The following is a 19,407-nucleotide window of genomic DNA, read 5'->3' as shown; positions in this document are numbered from 1 at the left end:
GGAACTCTGAGCATGAGTTGGAGATGAATGCATTAACATTTGTACTGTGTTTTCACTATTCCAAGCAGTAGAGATGGCCTGATATTGGAAGAAAGACCTAAATACTCTTGCAAAGTTCCCCAGACCCTAGGAAGGGGTTGTTGACCAATTATACCCTAAACTGATCTTTGGGCTAATACTAGTCTATGATGTTTCCCTGATTTATAATTAAAGATAATATAAGCTTTTCATGAAGCTTACTTTTTTTTTTTTTTTTTGCAGTGCTGGGGGTGGAACCCAGGGCCTTGCATGTGTTAGGCAAATGCTCTACCACTGAGTTACATCCCCAGGCCTGAAACTTTCTTTTCTGAAATTAAAAATTTGTTCTTCTTTTTAATATAATGACAGTGACGATGAGCTGTTCATCTTTTTGAAAGATTTTCTCTACAGACAAAAGAAAAAAGCTAGAAACCTTTGACACTTAAGATTTTTCCTTTTAAGTTTTTTGGCCAGTGAAATCTAAAATCTTGGAATTGCTGTCCAACATCAAATAAGTTCTTTTGAAGTTGGCGATTAGAATTTATATGGAGTGGCCTCTGGTCTTTTATTAGTATTAAATCAACGTTTCACATACAGTACCTTCAAACATATTTATACATTAGCTCATCTTGTTTTTTCAGACACCACATATCATATGGAGGACTTAAGCTCATTATCACCATTTTACAGATGAGCATGTTGAGACCTAGAGAAGTGAAGTATCTTATTTTCAGTTACCCAGTGAGTCAAGAGAAGATGTATCACTACATCTTCATCTGTACATCACTACATCTGTATCAACCTCCTGGTGCTCCAGGTCAGTACTCATTACATAAGGAGAGCAAATGGTTTTTCATTTCTCAGAACAGATCTGTCAGGGAGGAGCACTGTGCTGAGAATCGGAGGCTATTTCTGGCTTAGGGAGAAAGAGAGCCTTGAGAGGTGATTAGTGTGTGCCAGGTGAGGAGGGCAGGTTGGCAGACAGCCTGCCATGAGTTTATTCTCCTGGTGCTCCCCAATGTTGCTTCACTGAGCTTTGTTAAGTGTGGAAAGGGCAGATAGGCTCAAACAGAATGACTCATCAGGGCCTTGCTTTTTTCTTTTCTTTGCATCCTCCCTCATAGTTCTCCTCCAGCCTTTTTAACAAGCCAGAAGAGGCCAAAGATGAATCTCCTTCTTCATGGAGATTGGGACTCAAAAAAACTGGCAGTCACAACATGCTTAGTGAAGTGGCCAATTCCAGAGAAGGTCTAAGGGATCGAGGCTCTTCTATCTACCGCTCCTCATCGAGCCCTCGGATCTCTGCTTTGCTGGACAACAAAGATAAGGTGCAATTTGAGCAGGGTGTGGGAGAATTTCAAGCAGTTTTCTCTCATGAAAATTCAATCTTGGGAATAAATGAAAATATTTTCTACTTTCTAAGGGGACTGTGGAAGTATAACACCTGTGAAAGGAAACAGGCACATTGATAGTATCATCAAGTTGCTATTTTTTTGCTATTATTTTCTTGGTCAAAAAGGAAAGTAAATTTTAAATATAGCTTCTCCTTTTGACTTATAATATGTTCATTCTCCATTACCTTCTTATCTGGAGTGAAATAGTGGATCAGAGAAAATTGGATATGGCTCAAAATGTTCTTTTGAACTGATACCAGAAACTTCACTCTTTTGATGTTTAGAATCAAAGTTCCTTAGCTGGGCTTTGAATCTTAATGAAGCTCAGGCACATCATAGACACAGAGACATATGATCAGGCTAACGTCATAAATAGTTCCTCTACGTATTCATCAGGGATGAATTTGGTTCCAGATTTTATAAGGCTCCCTTTTCTGGGATCAGTTTTTCCTTGTAATCATAGTCCTGTTGTACTTCTGGAGAATACTTGAAGGGGTGATGCATACTGGATTAACTTTGCAGCATATTTGTTGTGCATTTTAAGGAAAAGATATGCTAGAGACTAAATGAGACTTATTTGATTGAGAATATTGGAGTAGAGCTCTGTGACTTTTCAGAGACTACCCCCTCTCTTGGCAGGACTACTGCTTTGTGTAATTTATGCTACTGTTGTCTTTATGTATCATCCTTATTTTTCTCATGAGAATTTTTTCCCTACATATTAGATTTTATTGGAATAATTAGGAATAAACTTTTGAAAGCTAACCTTTTGTAATATCACACAAAATGGCATTAGTGTTGAACCAGATATAAGATTATATAGGTAGATTAGATCTTACTTTTTTACCCAAATTGTTTTATACCTTGTCAGTATTATACCTTTCTTGTACTTCGCTTATTTTTATTTTACAGGAAAGAGAAAACAAAAGCTACTTTAGTTCACTAGCACCCCGGAGGCTCAATAGCACAAGTGACATTGAAGAAAAGGAGAACAGGTAATCATAGCACAGACCAAAAGATGGTTTCCTTTTACTCTTCTGGGCATAATGATTTTGTGGCCATTACTGTTCTGTCTTCTTCCTGCAGGTGTCCTTAGCACATTACAAACTATTTGTTCCTTCTGCTGACAATGCCTCCCAGCCCTGACTCTCTTGCTTTGCCAGTTCTTCACCCCTCAATTCTAACTCAGGCCTGGACCTTACTGGTTGTAAGGCATTTTCCCTGGCCCTTCCAAGTTATGGGTTAGTTTTATTCCCCTAGCAGGCTCTAAAAGTAGGGTCTATGTCTGTCTGATTGCTCAAAGACCTCTAGTGCCTAGCACTCTGCCTACCACATAGAAAATACTTAAAGTAGTATTTACTTGATCAATTTCTAATTTCTAAAACTTAAGGTCTTCCTCACCAGTTAAAATGAATATAGGAATTTTGAAGTATTGCTGCATCTCAAGGCAGAGCCTAACCTAGAACCTTTCTTCTCACAGTATGGTCCTCCCACCAAAGATGGAATGTCATGTGGATCCAAAATCCTACTACAGCCCTTCCTTAATGCCTTCTAATTTATAATGCTAAAGAAACTCCCAACAGGTCTTCCTTCCCTTTCTCCTCCTGTAGTTACCTCTTGCCGTGGTGGCAGACTTCATCTTTTTCACCAGTCCCTTCTCTGATTAATGTATGAGTAACCTACTATTGGGGACTGATTACAAGGTGCTTTTTAAATGAGGAACAAAAGTGACTTTACCAAAGGATGAAGAACCTTTGATATGAGGAATTTGGTACCTGTTGAAATTAGTTGGTTTTGAAATTATTAGAAGAAAACAGATAGTAGTAGTCATCCTTTATCTGTGCAGAAAACAGGTATATATAAAACAATCACTTGAAAGCTGTATCTGTTTCTTTAGCCATGTTACAGTTTGCTGTTGGCTCTTCTTTCCCCGTGTGAACAAAACTGGTGGTAGGAATCAGTGTTTTGTTTGTTTTTCTTTCATCCCTCTCCAGAGAGTCAGCTGCTAATCTAGTAAGAAGTGGCTCCTATACTCGGCAGCTGTGGAGGGATGAAGCAAAGGGAAATGAAACCCCACAGACCATTGCTCCTTCCACCTATGTATCAACTTACTTGAAAAGGTACCAGGCACAAGGGGTTGGGAGATGATTTTACTTCACTTGGCTATGGGAATATGGGTAATAATTGCATGCCTTTTATAGCCAATTAGCACCACAAAAATGAATCAACAAATGAATTACTTTAAGATTTCTTGGGATTAACATCTTGATTAATTTAAAATTAAAATTAATTTGTTTTCTTAATAACTGAATTAAAGTAAGCTAATTCCAAATTCTCACCAAAGATCTGACTTTAGACTCCATCCTCTCAGTCCTATTACACTCTTCAATTAGAAGTGACTTCTAGTCATCGCTGGGCAAGACTGAATTTAAAACACCTTTGTCCAGCAGCTGGCCTTTCTCTTTCTAAAACTAGAGTATATTTTCATCTTATTATGTTTTTGTCGGGAGGAAGGTGGGTGACATGGTAGGGTGGTAAGGGGTGGGAAATGGGACAGTTTTCTATTGCGTTAAAGAAGTTTCATGTTAAAGCCTGTTAATTTAGGGACTTGAGTTTTTTTTTTTTTTTATGACTTTAATGGCCCTCAGATCCATCAAGATGTGAAACTCGCAAGTTTGGTGCAGAGAAGGTACATGGGTTTCCTTCTTCTTTTCTTATCTCTATTCCCTTTTCTGCAATTATTTTCTTTGCCACGTATTAGCCAGCAAGCAAAGCACCTTTGCCAGAACCATTATGCTACAAGATATACTTAATTAATGTTTTAATTTGAACTTTGCTGCTGATGTGGAAGAATCTGTTTTTCACTGCTTACTTTGAATTCTTTCTTCACTTCCACTTAACCCCTCCAACCTCTTCATGCCTTCATCAGGTTTCCTAGATGGCTGGTTCGTTACCTTAGAAACAGGCTTTGGCTGTAGACTATATGGGCAGATTAGCTGTTTGGGATCAAAACTTATTTCTGTTTGACAGGAAGACTTTTCAAGTAGTTAATGTCAGAACACAGGAAATAATAAACTATGTAAGAAATAATCACTGTTGCCTTTTAATTTTCTTCAGTTCTACAGATATAGCCTATAAGAAAGGGTTGTTTTGAAACCGTACAGGCACAGTTCAGTGATTTCACTGATTCTTCATTATACAGATCAAGTGTTTCTGGCTATATGAGGTTATCAGGTTAACAGCAAAGGCCTTCATTTACCTAGATAGGTTATTATTCCTCACAGTCAAAATGAAGTTCAAGAAAACTTTTCTCAGAGAATAATGTTCTAGATGTAGAAAGCTGCTACTTTGTTTACAGGCATGGAGTTATTTTGTGCCAGGTTGTTGATTTTCATGATCCATATCATCAGCAAATGGGTTGAGTGGCATTTGGTTTGATAGATGTAGTCTGGCAAGTTATAGGGAACAGAGGAGGGAAGGGCTGCTTCTGTTTAGAGTGGAAAGTGTGCTTAGTTATGTGAGCACTTTTTGAGAAAAGATGTACAACTTGCTTCACGCCTTGGATTTTCAAAGTGTATCTTCTGTAACCCTAAGGCACCTTTTGATTTTATAAAATCTTGTCTAAAGATCTTTTCAAGAAGAAAGAATTATATACCATCACCATTTTCAAAAGAAAGTACAAATAGAAATTTATCTTTCCCTGGCAGTGCCAAACCTTGGTATACTTCTCATTTTCTGTGACATCTCTTGTCTGTATGCAGGCAGGAATCCATTTGGATTGGACCCAACAAAATGCCTCTTTTCCAGAGAAAGGCTGCCTAACTTTTTTTGACCACCCCCTCAAGCATCTCATTACTATTATAGTTAGGAAGTATTTTTAAAAATTCTTACCCAAGCAACTTTTTGCTGCAGTTGAATTGGTTCTTACCTGTTTCCGATTGAAACCAAGAAAAGTTGCCTTTTATTTTCCATATGACATTACTTTCTAGACTTCAAACTTCAGATCCTCCCAAAGGCATTTTTACTTTAAGTTAAACAACTGCAGTTCTCAAAGGTATTTTTTCAGAGTTTCCTTACTCCTGTCCACTTTTTTATTTTAAATTTTGAAAACCTCTCCAAATTCCCTAGTCTGTTTTGGTTTTTGCTGCGCTACTTCTATGTCAGGTAGACATTTGGGGTTGCATGACTTTTTGACTTGGGTTTCTTGGAACTTTTTCTTCCTAATAGAATTATTCTATTTTCTTTTGTTTCTCTTCCTGAGCTTCTACTCTTGTCATATATTCTATGTTCCTGCTTTTCCTGTTAAATATCATCTCTTCTCCACATTCCTTCACTTTTTTGGATGATTGACCTAAAGATCATTCTAAAAAGAGTGATGACTGCTTCACTCTTTTGGAAGGTCGCCTGCTTGCTGCCAGTGACCCAGCTCCAGCTGGAGTCGAGCACTCCATTTCCCAGTTGCCATGCCCTCTCTTTGTCTACATTCCTTTCAAGTGCACAATCTGGGAAGGTGGGAAGGTGGTGCTGGGAACTGGTGGGTGAGCAGCATGTCCTGAAGAAAGTGACTGTGTGCTATTTTGCAGTGCTTCATTTGGTAGAAGTAGTGACCCCACAAGTCCCTACATTTCAGCCAATCGCAATTCATCTCCTGCTACCTCACCCATTACCATTGGTTCATCTACCTCTCAGGGCAGCCAGTGGCAACCTGCTGCCTCTTGCCCTGCACCAGTCAGTGCAAACACTACTGCATCTGTACACCATGGCAGGTAAGGCTTCTTGGAGCCATTTGAGTTGCATTCATCAAAGTTAATGCCTCTGGAAACTCAAGAGATTTGAACCAAGGAGACTGTCACCGAGACAGAAGTTTGAATTCCTATGAAAATGTCCGTAACATAATGGATATGCTTTTGTTTTGGCTTTTCTTAGCCAGTTAATAGTTGCTTATTGAATAACATAGGATATGTATCAACTGTATTTGGGATTAACATGACTACTTTTATCTCTCAACAATTTTACCAGTTGTGAGTACAATTTAATGGTCATACCTGTTGCAGTAAGTTAAACATTTAAAATATTCTTATATTTTAACTTTCTTGTAATTATGAGTGGGAGTGTTTTGTATGTAGTTGTTTTGGAAGATGGCATATAAACCCAGATCGGAAGGAAAGCTAGCTCATGTTCCAAAATCCTCCTACAGCCTTCTAAAAATTCCCAACCAATGAGTGTTTTTCTGGGAATGCTGTGGGAAAGGAGAGATTCAGGTTTGTCTAAAATGTGTTTTGGGACAGTATCTCCTTGGTTTCTAGTGTATCTAAGGAGTTCCTTAGGTAGAGTGTAGTAGTGAAAGTGTGGCAGAACTTTAGTTGTGGTTTTAACTATGGTTCTTGACTCTTTTTCATGTGATCAGAGACCTTTTAGCTTTTGTGGTATGGCTTTTGTGGGTCTTATCCCTACAATTGACATAAAGTAAATGAAAAATTATTAATGAAGATACTGTTATAGTGGTGCTTGATTGATACTTGTCAGTTTACTAGATTTCTTTCCTTAAAACCAGTAATGGATGAGGAAACTGATAGGAAATCAGGATAATAGGAAAATCCTATTATCTGCCCACCATCACACAGATAGTGAGGGCCTGAGCAGAATTTGAACCCAGATTTGTCCATCTCAAAGCTCTTATCCATTTTGTCACTATTTTGTTTCCACCAAATTTATATTTTATCCCAGGCACTATTTTGACCAGGAAGGACAAGATTATAGTGGATTATAATTAATAATACTGTATAATTATGTAGAAGTTCATTAGGTTGTCATAATCAGTTATTTATAAGGAGGGACAGACTTATGACTGATTAATAAAAATAATACTATATAACTATGTGGAAATTTGTTGGATCCTCATAATTATCCAACTGTACAGATATGATAAATATTTTCACCATAGATGAAGAAGCCAAAACACAGATAGGTTACTAGATTAACTATTAAGAACTGACTTTGGGGAAAAATAAATACAGACAGACATAGGCTTATTTACTATACACAGATTTATTGAGATTTGCTTTACTCACACATAATAGTGCCTTAAATAAGATAAAGGTTTATATACTTTTCTTGTGCTTATAGGAAGCCCAGAAATAGTCAGGGCTAACCTAATAGCTCTAAAGTCATTCAAGAATCCAGATTTTTTTTTGGTGTTTCTGCTCTGTAATCTTTATTTCATGGCATCTATTTCCATGGATTGCCTCATGATCCAGAATAACTGCTGGAGCTGTAGCCATTATGGCTGCATTCAAGATAGGAAGCAGGAGGAAAGGGAGAAACAGCAGGGAGGGAGTGCCTCTGAACTAAGGATTTTCTCAGAAGTACTAGTTTTTGTTTGTGTCTAAATGGATACCTCTAGCTTTAGGGAGGTTTTGGGAAATGTAGATGTTTAATAGGTACATTACTGCCTATTAAACAGGAGTTTTGTTAGTAAGGAACAATGGGTATGGCTTAGGCAACTAGCCATCTCAGGTATACACATATCATTTATAGTCTCATAAAGAGCTCCTCAGTATATATGCTATTTCCCAAATTAGATTGTTATATTGTATGCATGTATGAATATGTAACACCTCCACCATTATGTATAGCTATAATAGTACACCAATGAAAAATATGGGAATAAGAGGTCCACAATTTATTATTATTTTTATGGATGAGGAAACTGATAGGAAATCAGAATAATAGGAAAATCCTATTATCTGCCCACCATCACACAGATAGTGAGGGCCTGAGCAGAATTTGAACCCAGATTTGTCCATCTCAAAGCTCTTATCCATTTTGTCACTATTTTGTTTCCACCAAATTTATATTTTATCCCAGGCACTATTTTAGGAGTTCTTCATGCATTGTTTTATTTAATCATCACAAGAATCCTGGAAGTAAAGGTATCATTATCCCTATTTTATAAATGAAGAAGAGATCAGAGAGTAAATTACCTTAAACATAGCCTCAAGTGATCCCAAAACCTATGTTTATTCTACTCCATTGTACCACCTCTGATCCCTGCTCTAGAGCTTTTCCTGTTTTCCTATCTATTTGTAAAATTATACCACATTTCAAAATAATAGTAAAAGTCCTGTTGTATAATTTAATATAATTAAATCTCTGACATTTCAATAGCTTAAGAAATGCAAGACCAAAATATGTTATTAACCTAAAAAAAAAAAAAAAAAAACCTTAGGTAAGGTGTAATAGCATATATACTGAGGAGCTCTTTATGAGACTATAAATGATATGTGTATACCTGAGATGGCTAGTTGCCTAAGCCATACCCATTGTTCCTTACTAACAAAACTCCTGTTTAATAGGCAGTAATGTACCTATTAAACATCTACATTTCCCAAAACCTCCCTAAAGCTAGAGGTATCCATTTAGACACAAACAAAAACTAGTACTTCTGAGAAAATCCTTAGTTCAGAGGCACTCCTTATCTAAAGGGTTGTTGTTGTTGTTTTTGTTGTTGTTATTTGTTTGTGTTTTGAAATGGAGTCTCACGTTGGCCAGACTGGCCTTGAATTCTTGGAGTACAGGTAGCTAGTCTCTCAAATAGCTAGGACTACAGATGTGTGCCACCATGCCTGGCTTAATGCAATTTTTCATAGATGTGTTTTTAATTTTATTAGTACTTTCTATAGATTAATAAGTCTGGGAAATTATTTACTTTCAATTTTTAAAATTAGAAAATGAATAAAAAATTAAGTGCCTCTGGAGAAGTAGCTTGTATTTTTCAGATACCACTTCCATCTTTAAAAGTATTCTATTTTTACATCTCTATCTAGGTACAATAATAGATTCTTATGATCCAATTATTTCTTTTAATATTTGATTCTAATAATTGATTATTTGGAAGTGAACTTATAGCTACTTATAAACATTTCTGGTAATAATTGTGAGTAGGTGAAAAACAGATTTTTAACATTCATGCTTTTCATTGCTTTTGCCATCTCTGTATCAATTTTGGATCTCTGTTACCCCAGCAACAAGCTGTGACATCACAAATGATAGCTTTTTGGGTGGAGAGCCAATGGTTGCTCCTAACTCTTTGTTAAGAAACAAAGATCTTGTTTTCACATAAATGAGTTTAATTATACAGCTTGCTGTTGAAAAGTCTGTAGCTAAGGTTACATACAGAATTCCTATTCGGCTTTTGTTTCAATTTCTCCCTTCTGCAGTTACGAATATAGACAATTAGGCATTTTGTTAAATGAAAAGAGGCTCCAGTTGCTGAACTAGGTGAGGGAAAACTAAACATACTGAGGTTGTAGAGTATTTTTCTAATGGATAATTCAAGAAGATGGTCATCAAATCTAGACTGACGACTACCACAAAGGCTCTCACTGCCAAGAATTAAGGGACAGGTGGAGACTATTATCGTAAGTGACTTTAGTGTCTTTCTCACGTGTAGCAAGACACTGTCTCTGTGTGCATGTGTGGAGGGAGGCCAGACGGTAATGAGGAGTCATTTAAAGCACTCTTGCATATGTCACTGTCTTGCTTTGTGCCATAGCTAAATTTTTGTTTTTGTTTTGTGATCTCAGGCAAAAAAAATATTAAAATTAAGTGTGAGTCCCCAGGCAGAGGATGTCTGACTAAACGTATAATTATACCGTTCTAAAATTTAAGAGCTCAGAATTAACAAATCAAACAAAATCCGAGTAAGAAGATTCTCTAGTTAGCCCTCTCTCTAACCTTCCTGTCTCTGTGCCAGTACTTTGTGGTGTAGCAATTCTGACCATTCTCCTGCTCATGTCTCTTTTGATTTCAGGACTCCTTACAAATCCCAGGCTGACTCTACATCAGAGAAGACAGCAGACAGTGTCTCTTGTAGCACCCCGCTCTGTGTGATCACCAATCGCCCTCCACCTAGCACTGCCAATGGGGTCACAGCTGCCACTGTGCTCTCCTCTACTGGAACAGACTCCTCTGTGGAAGCCAGGGAGAAGAGGAGGTATGTTAGGTTACTCTTTGCTTTGGGGGGCTCTGTTTTGAAGTAGGAGACAAAGCAGTGGTGTGAAGTTTTTTCCCAGTCACAAATAAATTTATGGGAATAGATCTTAATTTTACTGTTTGGGTTTTGTCTTTTGACTTGGGGCGGGGTTTGGTGGTGATCTTAATTATTTTTTATTATTTAACATAAACATTCTATTATGGGTATAGTTTTTTTTTTTTTCTTTCTATTTGTCTTGTGAGAGAGACAGATGTCAGGCATTATTTCTATATTTTGTGCTGAGAAATCTGAAGTGTAGAGAAATATCTTTTGTTCCGGGTTGTACATAATGACTTCTCTGGCAGTGAAGACAAGTAACAGTATGATAAAACACTCGAAGAATAGAGCTAGAATATATATTTTTAATGAATTTGAGATTAATACCAAAAAAGGAACTGAGTAATATATGATGATATGGTAGAAGGATGATGATTAGCTATTCTGCATTTTCTTTAAAGAGAAATTATGAAAGAGCAGTTGTGTATTGACATAGGAGAGACTTAAGGTACAAGCTAAGAAAAACTTCTTAATTGTTAGGATTATGAACCTTAGGGACCAAGAGAGAATGAACCACTTTCTCCTTCTTAAAGAAGTATAAAACATAGGATACACTCTATTTGGAGGTTTCAGATCTACTTAAGACTAGAAAAGAATGAAATCATCAAAATTTAGATTTCAGTTTGACTTAATATTATTTTGAATATTCAAAGGCAGGAGATTTTATATCTGTGACTGTGCATGTATATGTAAAAAGTCATAAAGTGGGTAAAGTGGAAGATCTTTAAGATATAAAAGGAAGTCAAGCACTGTGGCACAGGTGTGTAATCTCAGTGCCTTGAGAGGCAGAGACAGGAGGATTGCAATTTTGAAGCCATTCTCAGCAACTCAGTAAGGCCCTAAGTAACTTAGGGAGACCCTGTTTCAAAATAAAAATTAAAAAGGGCTGGGGATGTAACTCAATGGTAAAGTACCTCTGGGTTCAATCCCCAGTACCCCACACACACACCAAAAAAAAAAAAAAAAAAAAGTATCTATGAGACATAATAAGAATTCAACTTTTTAATTATTTTAAAGACAGCTTTAAAACATTTTGAGAAGGAAGGGGAGAAAGATGTTAAATGAATTGGGAAATAGTATGTTTCTGCTTCCTTTGTTCCTTTTTTTTTTTTTTTTTTAAACATAAAAGTTGAAGAAAACCAGTTTTCTGGGATAATAAGTTTTAGAGCTAAGCATTGTCCTCCCTTGCTTGACTGCTAGCCAAGGAATATGAATAAGTCAATCAAATATTTAATGCTTGTATATTTGCTACCTCGGATGTAATGTAGGTATTATCAGTTTCATCTAGAAATTAAATGCAAAATTAATCTTTCCATTAGCTGAAAAAAACCACCCCTCTTTAAAAAAAATCTTTTTGAGCTGAGAAATAAAGCATTAAATTCTTCATTAAGATCATGATCCATAAAAGGATGGGGAAATTACATTTTTTATCAGAGTACTTTTTTAAAAAAATTTTTTGTAGTTGTAGATGGACAGAGTACCTTTCTTTTTAAATTTGTTTATTTTTATGTGGTGCTAAGGATTGAACCCAGTGTCTCACACATGCTAGGCAGGTGCTCTGCCACTGAGCTACAGCCCTAGCCCCAATCAGACTACTTTTTTAAGGATCTAGTTAAATGAACTGTTGTTTAGAAAAAGTTAGATGGTTATTGCCTTCTGAGGATTTTATAACCTGTAATAAATAGGAGTACTTGCTATAGATTTTGATTTTCTTTTAGAAGTTTTATTCAGTCCACAGATGTCTATTGAGTACCAGCTATATGCCACACAGGATTACCAGGCACATTTCCTCAAGAAACAGTAGCAATATGAATGCAAGGATTAAATCAGGATGTGAGTGCATTATAAGATAAATGTGGTATATCTAATATAGGCCATGATAAGAACATTTTAGGAATAACACAAAATAGACAAATAGGTAAACATTAGAAAAAGAGGCAATTCATACATACTTGTACTTATTCTTTTCAAAATATTCATTGAATACCTACCAGTTTCTGGATATAATAATAAGCCCAAGTGTTATATAAGTGAACCAGACAAATATGATCTGAGCCCTTCAAAAACATATATACTAGGGACAAAGACAAATGTTAAACAATGATTAAACTTGTGGTATATACAGGTTGATCATCCCTAATCTGAAAATCCAAAATCTGATTCTAAAATGTTTTGCATGCTGACATGACACAATAAGTGGAAAATTCTTCACTATGAAACTTCGTTTCATGCACAACATTATTTAATACATTACCTTCAGGCTGCATGTATAAAGGTATATATGAAACTCAGCTTAATTATAATCTCCTCCACCAAAAAACTTTCAGTAAAATTATGAGAAATACAGTTTCCCTAATCCAAAAATTCAGTCTGACATGTTCCAGTGTCTGAAACTTGTAGAGCCCAAGAAGATGCCACAAGTGGAAAATTCCATACCTGACCTCATATGACAGGTTGCAGTCAAAATGCAAGTGCACTAAAAATATTGCATAAAATTACCTTCACACTATGTGGAAAGGTATATGTTAAATAAGAATTTCATGTTTAGACCTGAGTTCCATTTCTCAGATATCTCATTATGCATATACAAGTATTCTAAAATTAATTTTTTTTTCAAAATCTGAAACACACCTGTCCTGTGCCTTTTGGATAAAGGATCCTCAGCCTGTTTCATAAAGAGGTAATATGAGTTATCACAACAGTGTATCACAGAAGACTTAGAAGACTTCCCTTCTCCTGGTGGATTAAAGAAGAAGGCTTTCATAAGGGTGTGATGCTCAAACCAAGATTTTCAGGATAAGTAACAGCTAGGTGCAGTTTTCAGACACTGAGATGGGCAGGCACTTGACCCTTTGGAGAAAATGAAGGATGGCATTGTGACTAAATACAGAGTGAGGGAAATGGTAGTCTAAGATGAAGTTTGAGGAGTAGGTAGGAGCTATATAATGCCAGGTTTTACAGCCAAAGATAAGGATTCTAGATTTTTGCTAATAAGCATGATGAGCCATTTGAAGAATTTTTGTAACAGCCAGTCACAAAGGTACTAAGGATACAAGGTCAAAGAAGACTCTCCTGCCCTTGAGGCTCTTTAATCTATCTGTTGTGGGAGGGCATCCAGGTAATCAAGTATTACAGTACAATTTTTAAGCACCTTGATAAGGGTATGTATAAAGTGCTATAGGACTGAGGAGGAAGGAAATCTGATTTAGACCAAGTCAGGTGACTGGGAAGCCCTACCAAAGAAGGGGACTGGAGTTGAATTTTAAAATAAAGACAGGTACAAATTAACTATAAGTACTAATAAGAGGATGGTATTTTGTGGAAAATGGAAGAAATTCAAGAAACAGATAAGTTCACTTTGAAGCTAGAGGATAGGAAGACCAGTGTAGCGTTTTTAAAAAGTGTCTTTTATGAAATAGGTTTAAATAAAGGGAGGAAAAAAGGATTGTATGTCCAAATGAATTTGGAAAGCAATGGGTTAAACAAAGTTAAACAGGATCACTCAGAAACCTTCTCAGGTCATTCCTCTCTGGCAGGTGGGGCTGTAGAGTGAGACTTGAAGATAGAGTTTGCAGCACAGTCTGAATTTCTTGCCTATAGAATAGGTTCTTTTCCCTCAAAGAAATTCAAGACTGGTATTCCACTGCATATACTTAGGAAATTATGGAGAAATGTAGTCAGGAACCAAATCATGTAGATTTTTGTCTGTGCAATGCTAAGAAACTTGCTCATCTTCTTTTCTCAAAGCTATGGAATATCACTGAAGAATTTTCAGCAGAATGACTTGAGCAAATAAAACACACCATTTAAGCCTTTACAGAATTAAAGCCACTTAGTTTCTCCATCTAGACATGCTTAAGCTGAAAGAAAATAAAATGAGATGTTTTGAAAACAGCTAAATTTTCCTTCTGAAAGAGCATGCAGGGTGCTAATTCTCTTTTGAAGCTGCAGCTTTCTTGGTAATCAGCTCATTGTGGAAGTATCTTGACTCCTGCTGAGAAACCATGATGGAAGCCTGAAGCCTGTGTTCACAGGTCCAATTTGAAACAATTAGTGAGCATTGGGATAAATGGGACTTTGAAACTGGCCACAGCAAGACATAACTAGTGGAAAGTCATCTCTCAGAAATAATCTCTGTTTGCCACTATGATTAGAGCCCTTGGACCTGGGAAATGGGTCTTACCATTGAATTTCACAGCTGGCTCTCCTTGGTTTTGTTCCAAGAGGGGATAAGGGAGTATGTATACAATTGGCCAAAAATCAGTTTCAGCTTTACACCCTCTGGTAACAGATCTTTATTCAGTTTGTTAAATGAACAAAGCTCATGATTAAAGGATACATTATGATATCAGATAGTAGTGAACATGGAAAGGTTAATACTGGGTTTTGGGGGAGTTCTGGCTAATTTTTATTTGTTTTTATATTGTCCAAATTTCCAGAGTGATAAAGTATTACTCTTAAAATGAGGCAGAAGGAGATAGAGGACTTCACCAAAACTCTAGGGACCGTAGTCTCTTCTGTAATGTAAGTCTGTGGAGGTAGTCATGGCCATTGAAGAGTAAATATAATAGCCTGACATTCAAAGTATGCACAATGCTAAATAATTATGTGATTTTGCATGTGTTGTCATGGCAGAACTTCTGAAAATTTGTTATTTTCAACAACATGATCTTAGATTTGCAAAGTTCCTTCCCCCTCCCCCTCCATCCTGTAAAGCTAAAGTGTACTCAAATACATTCTCTTTATATGATAGAAAGGAATAGGAGGTGTGCTCCTTGCTTCATACATGGAAATGCTGAGACCTTGTGAGCAAAGAGTCATTCATTTAATATCACACCTTGAGTCAGAGGCACAGTGGAGACTTCATGCAGACCTCCTCTTCATTGAACACACCAAATACATCTTTTGAATTTAAGATGTATGCATTCAGGATAAAGGTTTTTGATTCAGGGCCAGCCTGTCTTAGTCTGCATTCCAGAATGCAACAGTCTCTACCTTCTTGGCACTCTAATCACCACCATCCAGTCTTTGGATTATCTTGGGGACTATAAAAACCAACAGGGTCATCTGATTATAAAGGGACTGAATTGACTGGCAGACAGCAGGATAGAAATGGCAAGTGGCAAGCAGTTGGCAGATAATTCTGCAGGGATACCAGGGCCACGCAGCAGCTGTCAAAGTAATGTAGTGGTTGGGTTCATTTTCCAAAGCTCCAAGTTTTCGTTAGCAACAAAATGTAAACAATTCCCTTGGCTAATATTAGAGTCTGATAGTGTCTGCCTTTGCTTCTCTTGTTGTTTCTCCTCTAACTTTTCTCCTCCCCCAACTTAGCCCTGAATTTTACATTAGTTTTATGGCCTTTCTTTTCTTTGTAGAAATGGCTATAATAGTTTTTCTCCACAAGAAACTGAAATTGCTTGTCTCTCCCAAAAAGCCCACATTACATGTGACTCTGCTTTGCTTTTCACTACTGCAGTCACTACTGGTTGGGTCACATACACCACACATATCCACCCCCTTCTTGAATCCCTTATGGTTTTGTAAGCTAGGTAGTTACTCCTGCTAATGTGAGGCTGTCAGCAGATTAACATCTTTGAAATATTAGAAATATATACCAACTAAACTGAGTCATTTTTTTATCATTTTTTCATCCCCATCTCTGAGCTATATACAGTTACCAATTCAAAAAGGTACTCTAGAGAAGAGATTTCACAGACTCCTCTAATCTCTCCTTTGTTGTTGTTGTTCTAAAGTATTTTCTCTATCCTGAGGTCTGTCTGCAGCAATGCTGAATTTACCAACCTTTTTCTCTACTGACATGATTATTCTCTTCCTAAGTATGAATATATTGAACAGGAAGAGAGTGAAATGTATATGGTAGAAGGTACATTTTCTACTGTGAGTAAAATATTATCAAACAGCATCTCATGTTACAGAGAAATCTTAAGTGAAAGGAAGAGTCAACTGAAGAGGCAGATTTCATTGTCTTATTTTGGGAAATTGTCACAGCGACTCCAGTCTTCAGCAACCACCACCCTGATCACTCAGCAGCCATCAACATTACAGCAACACCCTCCACCCACAAGAAGATTACAACTTGCTCGAAGACTCAGATGATTAACAAGTTGTCATTCTGGAAGTCTCTGGGTTATTAATACAATTGGATTATGCTCCAAACAGTTCTGGAATAGAAAGAAAAGTGATCCTCTGCTTGGGGCCCAGTGCTTAGTGAGAAGAAGTTTCACCAGGCTAAAGACACCATACAGACAGAAATGCCTTTAGTGTTAAACTGTACCTCTTATTTTTTTTCAGAACATGTCTGCTTTTGAAATGATAGTGATGATAAGTTGCAACCTGAGGGACTGGGCTACCTGCAGGTCACTGTAAAAGGCTGTACTTGGTGGGTAGTGCACAGGATTGATTTAAAAATTCCATCTCAGCCTCTTGCTGTGTGATTTGGAGTAAATCAGGTTCCCTTTCTGACCTGTTCCTCATATGTAAAAGAGGGATAGTAATGCCTACTTGTAAATGTGTTGTAGGAATCAGAAATAATTCCTACATGGATAACTCAGATGTTCCCAAGCCTATCTCATGGGCTATTGTGAGAATTAAAAGAAACATACTATATGAAAGTTCTTTGCAAACTATAAAATAATTCAGGGATACATACACATGATAACTAGTTATATTGCTACCAGTAAACCGCTTTTTGGATTTTCATTAAGATCTGTGCCTAACTTCTAAATAGCTAATTAATTTGGAAATAAGATCTACCCCCAAAGTGCTAAGTATTGCTACCATTTTAGATTTCTGGTTGTTTTGCTTAATTTTTGAACCCTATATGTTATAGGGCTCCTGTATCTCAAGGTTTTGAGACTGTGTTCTTCTCTTAAGCCCATCTGTCTTACATCTGATCTCCTTACTATTACAGGCATACCTCAGACATAATGCTGGTTTGGTTCCAGACCACCTCAATAAAGTGAATATTGCAATAAAGCCAGTGTTTTGAATTCCCAGTGCATATAAATATTATGTTTACACTGTATTATAGTCTATTAAGTGTGCAATAGCAATATGTCTAAAAAACCAAAGTACATACTTTAATTAAAAAATACATTATTACTAAAAAATGCAGTGGATCATCTGAGCCTTCATCAAGTCATTCTTATCTTCATGTTGATGGCTGTTGACTGGTGGGGGGAGTAGTTGCTGAACATTGGGGTCACTGTGGCAATTTCCTGAAATAAGACAATGAAATTTGCCTCCTCAATTGACTTTCCTTTCACAAAAGATCTCTCGGTAGGGTGAGATGTTTGATGGTATTTTACCTACAGTAGAACTTTTCCACACTGGAGTTAGACCTCTCAAACCCTGCTCCAGCCTTGCCAGCTAAGTTTATGTAACATTCTGAATCCTTTGTTGTTTCAGCATTCGTTGTAGCATCTTCACCAGGAGTAGATTCCATCTGAAGAAACTGTTTTCTTTGCCCATTCATTAGAAGCCACTCCTCATCTGTTCAAGTTTTGTTGTAAGAGGCAGCAATTCAGTCTCTTTCTCTGCTTCTAATTCTGGTTCTCTTGTGATTTGCACCACATCTGTAAACTGAAAACTTGAACCTCACAAAGTCATCCATGAGGGTCAGAATCAACTTCTTCCAGATTCCTGGTACCGTTGATATTTTGACCTCCTTCCATGAATCATCAGTGTTCTTAATGGTATGTGCAATGGTGAATACTCCCCAGAAGGTTTTCAATTTACTTTGCCCGGATCTATCAGAGGAATCACCATCTATGACAGCTATCACCTTATGAAATGTATTTCTTAAATAATAAGACTTGGCAGTAAAAATTACTTTTTGATCTACGGGCTGCAGAATGGATTTTGTGTTAACAGGCATGAAGACAACATTAATCTTTATGTGTATTTCCATCAAAACTATTGGGTAACTAAGTGTATTGTCAATGAGCAGTAGTAATATTTTGAAAGGAATCTTTTTTTCTGACTAGTAGGTCTCAGAGTAGTGGGCATAAAATATTTAGTAAGCTGTGTTGTAAACAGATGTGCTGTTGCCAGGCTTTGTTATTCCATTTAGGAACAACAGAGAGAGTAGATTCAGTGCAATTTTTAAGGACCCTAGGATTTTCAGAATGGTAAATGAGTGTTGGTTTCAACTTAAAGGCACCAGATAGATGCATTAGCCCCTAACAAGAGAAGCACCCTGTCCTTCGAAACTTTGAGCCAGGAATTAACTTCTTCTCTATAGCTACGAGTGTCATAAATGCTATCTCCTTCCAATAAAAAACTATTTCACCTACACTGAAAATATGTTGTTTGGTATAGCCATCTTCATCAATTTTCTTAGCTAGATCTTGTAGATGATTTACTGCTGCTTCTACATCAGCTTTTGAGGCCTTACCTGCACTGATGTTATAGAAGTGGCTTCTCCCTTTAAACCTCCTGAACCAACCTCTGCTAGCTTCAGACTTTTCTTCTGCACCTTCCTCACCTCTCTCAGCTTTCCTAGAATTGAAGAGTTGGGGTCTTGCCCTAGATTACCCTATGAGGGAATGTTGTGACTGGTTTGATGTTCTGTCCAGATCTCTAAAATGTTCTCCACATCACTAATAAGGCTGTTTCTCTTCCTTGTCGTTTGGGTGTTCACTGGAGTAGCACTTCAAGAACTCTTTCTTTGCATTCACAACTTGTCTAACTAATGCAGGACACTGAGCTTTCAGACTTTCTCAGCTTTTAACAGGTCTTCCTCACTAAACTTCTGATTTCTAGCTTCTGATTTAAAGTGAAATATATGTGACACTTCCTTTCACTTGAATACTTAGAGGCCATTATAGAGTTATTCATAGTTTTAATTTCAGTGTTGTTAAATCTCAGGGAATAGGGAGGTCT

General features: G+C 36.9%; 1 protein-coding gene across 6 annotated transcripts in view; it reads left to right on the top strand.

Annotated features, from left to right (window-relative positions):
• Ppp1r12b (protein phosphatase 1 regulatory subunit 12B) overlaps positions 1-19,407 on the top strand; it is a 206,986-nt gene that overhangs the window by 78,276 nt on the left and 109,303 nt on the right. For 2 of the 6 annotated variants that reach the window (XM_047520108.1, XM_047520107.1), the window contains exons 10-14: positions 1,143-1,346; positions 2,325-2,407; positions 3,407-3,532; positions 5,996-6,178; positions 10,225-10,407. In XM_047520108.1, coding sequence (XP_047376064.1) covers positions 1,143-1,346; positions 2,325-2,407; positions 3,407-3,532; positions 5,996-6,178; positions 10,225-10,407 — 779 coding nt within the window. Of the gene's footprint in view, positions 1-659; positions 762-1,142; positions 1,347-2,324; positions 2,408-3,406; positions 3,533-4,060; positions 4,102-5,995; positions 6,179-10,224; positions 10,408-19,407 lie in introns of those variants that run through there. The other 4 variants (XM_047520111.1, XM_047520110.1, XM_047520112.1 and 1 more) reach the window with 3 other exon arrangements.

The sequence above is a fragment of the Sciurus carolinensis genome, chromosome 12 (genome assembly GCF_902686445.1).
Source record: "Sciurus carolinensis chromosome 12, mSciCar1.2, whole genome shotgun sequence".
NCBI classification, from domain to species: domain Eukaryota; kingdom Metazoa; phylum Chordata; class Mammalia; order Rodentia; family Sciuridae; genus Sciurus; species Sciurus carolinensis.
Note: the sequence above shows the minus strand (reverse complement) of the source record. Positions and strands in the feature narration are given on the sequence as shown.